General features: G+C 43.8%; 1 protein-coding gene across 1 annotated transcript in view; it reads left to right on the forward strand.

Annotated features, from left to right (window-relative positions):
- The window catches only part of PRPF19 (pre-mRNA processing factor 19), a 20,491-nt gene extending 16,425 nt beyond the window's left edge, over positions 1-4,066 (forward strand). Inside the window, exon 16 of the mRNA XM_003802681.3 lies at positions 3,526-4,066. Within this exon, the coding sequence (XP_003802729.1) occupies positions 3,526-3,623 (98 nt within the window). The 3' untranslated portion in view covers positions 3,624-4,066. The remainder of the gene's footprint in view (positions 1-3,525) is intronic.
- The last annotated feature ends 357 nt before the right edge of the window (positions 4,067-4,423 follow it).

A 4,423-nucleotide genomic window follows, 5' to 3' on the forward strand; every position in this document is an offset into this window, starting at 1 on the left:
GGTGTACGTGGCTGGCGCCTTAGCCGGTTGAGCTATAGGCGCCGAGCCAAGATAGTTTCTTGAAATGGAATCTACACCTGGTAAAGAGGCTGTTGAAATGACAACAAAGAATTTAGAATATTACATAAACTCAATTGATAAAGCAGTAATAGAGTTTGAGAGGATTGGCTCCAATTTTGAAAGTTCTACTAGAGGTAAAAATGCTTTCAAATAACATTCATTACATGATGTAGAGAAGTCTTTTAAGAAAGGAAGAGTTAATGTGGCAAACATCATTGTTGTCTTATTTTAAGAAATTGATACAACCACCCCAGCCTTCAGCAGCCAGTGTCCTGCTCAGTTGGCAGCCATCAGTATTAAGGCCAGACCCTTCAGTAGCAAAAAGATAGACTTGCTGAAGGTGCAGATGATCGTTAGCATTGTTTAGCAATAAAATATTTTTAAAGTATATACATTGCCTTTTTATACATAATGATAATGTATACTCAAGAGACTATAGTTCAGTGTAGTCTATTAAACATAACTTATATGAACTGGTAAACAACAAAATGTGCGACTTTATTTGGTGGTCTGGAACTGAACCTGCAGTATCTTTGAGGTATGCCTGCACATAAACCAGTAACATAGCCATTTATGATTATCAAATGTTATATTGTATACTGTACATAATTGTATATCCTTATCCTGTACTTTTTATATGACTGGCAGCAAAGGTTTGTTTACACCTGCATCACTTGTAAGGAATGCGTTATATCATGATGTTCTGATGGCCGTGATGTCACTAGGTGACAGGAATTTTTCAGCTCCATTGTAACCTTATGGCTCCCTGTTGTATATATGGTCCACCCTTGAGCAAATTGTCATTATGTGGCACATGACTAAATAGCATCCTGAGCTACAGAAAGGAATAGGGGCCTGGGGCTTCTAGCTGGTGACAAGGATACAAGTTATGGTAGTTGTAGGGAAGAAATGTACTCATAAGGCTCTTGGGTAATAAAACCTGTCCTGGAGACAAACTGTCTCAGAATAGGTGATAGTCTGTGACAAACACTGGACATGGTGTCCAACCTCCAGTCTCCTTTCTTGTGATACCAGTTAGTTCTCCCTAGTTGGTGAGGCTCCCCAGGAAGAGATTTGTGACAGTTGTATTCCTTTGTCAGATAAGAAAAACAGGGGTGAGAGATGTTGGTTCTTCTTTAGTTCAAAGTACTCAGCCTGCCAAAGTGCTATACTTTGGGATATTATTTTCTGCCACCCAACAGAACCTGTCTGAACCCTCAGAAAAATGGGAATAATAGTACATACTCAGTAGGCTTTTGTGAAGTTTAGATGAAAATATACACAGATATTCCTCTGCTTATGATGGGGTTATGTCCTGATATACACAGTTTAAGTTGAAAATGCACTTAATACCTTATAATCCCAGTGTAATATAAAAATATCTTAAGTTGATCCATCAAGTCCAGATGCTCCTCAACCTATCACAGGGCTATGTCGTGACAAAACCATCATAAGATGGAAATACTTGGCTTGGCGCCTGTGGCTAAAGTGGCTAAGGCGCCAGCCACATACACCTAACGTGGCGGGTTCGAATCCCTAGTCCGGGCCTACCAAACAACAATGATGGCTGCAACCAAAAAATGGCCAGGTGTTGTGGCGGGCGCCTGTAGTCCCAGCTACTTGGGAGGCTGAGGCAGGAGACTCACTTGAGCCCAGGAGTTGGAGGTTGCTGTGAGCATGATGCCATGGCACTCTACCCAGGGGGATAGCTTGAGGCTCCGTCTCAAAAAAAAAAAAAAAAAAAAAAGATGGAAATACTTTAAGTTGAACTATCATTAAGTCAGGTGCCATCTTGTATATAGGTAGGTGACCGCATTGTCTGGTATGCAGTAGGATTTGCTATTGTTCTTATTTCGTCTGTGTTTTAGTCCCTTCTGGGATTAGAGCAGTGAATAAGACAGACCCAGTCTCGGCACTGATGGAATTTATAGTCAAGTTAGAAGGGGACATACAGGATGATTTCACAGATTATTATTCAGTTGTAGTTGTAGGTGCTAGATTAGAAAAGTATGAGATGCTGAGCCAGCAATAACAGAGTTTCTGACTTTTTTTAAGACAGAGTTTTACTCTGTTTTCTAGGCTAGAGTGCTGTGGTGTCAGCCTTGTTCACAGCAACCCCAAACTCCTAGGCTCAAATGATCCTTGTTCCTTAGCTTCCCGAGTAGCTGAGACTATAGGCACCCACCACAATGCCTGGCTAGTTTTTCTATTTTTAGGAGAGATAGGGTCTCACTCTTGCTTAGGCTGGTGTCAGAACTCCTGAGCTCAACTGATCCTCCTGCCTCGGCTTCCCAGATTGGTAGGATTACAGATGTGAACCACTGCACCCAGCCCGGTTTTTGACTTTTCTGATAGTTGGTGTGGCCCTGGCTACATGACTTTCCTTTCAGAACTTTAGCTCCTTCATCTTTAATATGGGAATGTTGACCTTGAAGAGTGTGACAACTACTGATGTGGAGGTGACATGTATGATAACGGGGGACCTGATGCTCTCTTAGAATGAGTGGGAACTGCTGTGATCTTTTTGATGAAATTCACATCCTTCTCAGGTTGTGGGCTGGATATAAGATATTTCTTGCATGCCCCATATTCTCCTGAGCCCTGCTCAGTGTGTCTGTGTTTAAAAGTGTCACTTGTAACTAGATGGCCTACTGCTTTTAACCTTACACTGGACCTGGTGATTTGATTTGGATCTGAGTTAGGCTGGGTGGCAGGCTGGAAGCATAATGCAGGATTTTTAGTGAGAAGCTGTTGAATTCCAGCTGTGGAGTAGGTGTGCTCCTACATCTAGTTTGTCCTGATCATGGATCATGAATCCCTCTTTTTTTTTTTTTTTTTGGAATATTTATTTCGTGTGTTTAAAAAGCACTCTTAAAACGATCAAGATTGGCACTTTTCTTGACTGATCATGAATTTCTTGACTCCTATGAAGAGCGTTCCCCTGAGCCCTGACCAGCCCTGCCCTATGTTAGGGGCCCAAGTGCCCTGGAGTTGGATGGAATCCCATGAGCTAGGACAAGCTAACTGAATATTCCAATTATAAGCAAGGAGTTAAAACTAAATGTATATCAACAAGTTGAACATTCAGATGTTTCCTGTAACTGAATCACAGTTGCCTAGATAGCTTAGGTGAAAATGAGTATGGACACTGCTTTATTCTTGCAGTTTTTTTTTTTTTTGGCTGAGGCTGGGTTTGAACCCACCACCTCCGGCATATGGGGCCGGCACCTTACTCCTTTGAGCCACAGGTGCCGCCCACACAGCTTTATTCTTTTATCCACCAATGAAAAATGGAGTACCCAGACTGTGGGAGACACGTGGCAAGTGGGTCAGACTGGAATCTTGCCCTGGAGAGTGCACAGTGTGGGGAGGACTGGTTGTATTATGAGCTTTGTTATTAGCAGTCATTGTTCAGACTAAAGAGAGAAAAGCCTTCTCACAGTTGCCTCTTGTCTTTTTCCTCAGAACATAGTGGCCTGACAACCGGGGTGGCCTTTGGGCACCACGCCAAGTTCATCGCTTCGACAGGCATGGACAGGAGCCTCAAGTTCTACAGCCTGTAGGCTCTGCTTCTTTTCATGGAAGCTGGGCCGCATCTCAGTAGAGGGGTAGCACTAGGGGTGGGGGGAGGGGGGAGAGTACAGGGGTTTGGGGATCATCTGTGGGTGGGACATTCACATCATTTCACTCTGGTCTGGGTGGTGGCCTGAGAGCCATGGCAGCATGGACTACCCTCATCCGTGCACCTCTAGGCCCCACAGGAACAGCTGTGGAGGAAGAACTGTCACTCTCTGAAGGCCCAGAGTTGGAGCCCAGGACCTCTCCCCTCATGTCATTTGTTGAATCGACAATGTGGTGGTTGCTATTCTGTACCCACTTTGTTTTAGTTCCTATGAGTCCGGAGAGGCTGAGCCACGGGAACTGTGAAGGGGATGGGCAGGAGAGCTTGTGCAGAGTTTTGTAAGCAGTGATCTAGTTTCATTAAAAAAAGAAAACAATATAACCACCTCCCTGTGTCTGTCTGTACCTGGAATATCTGAGCAGGGGAGGTCAAGGAAGGGCACACACAGGAATGGGCTTCTGGGAAGCCCATTGTCCCTTTCTTTGCATGTATCTCTTTTTTTTAAAGTTGCATAGCAGAAATAAAAATAAATCTGTAAGCCATTTGTCAGAAGAAATATTCCATGTTCCTGCAGGCCTTGATCTTGTGTTTCTAGGGACTTGGCCTCTCACACAAACCTGGGAGGGAGGGAGATGTGTAGGCAAGATTAGAGTGGAAGTAGAGCTTTTTCTAGGAGAGAGTCAGGGAGCAGTAAACAAGGTCAGATAAGGAATGTGCCTGGTGGGGAATTACCGTAGGGTC

The sequence above is a fragment of the Otolemur garnettii genome, unplaced genomic scaffold (assembly GCF_000181295.1).
Source record: "Otolemur garnettii isolate 467f Iridium unplaced genomic scaffold, OtoGar3 scaffold00254, whole genome shotgun sequence".
Classification (NCBI taxonomy): domain Eukaryota; kingdom Metazoa; phylum Chordata; class Mammalia; order Primates; family Galagidae; genus Otolemur; species Otolemur garnettii.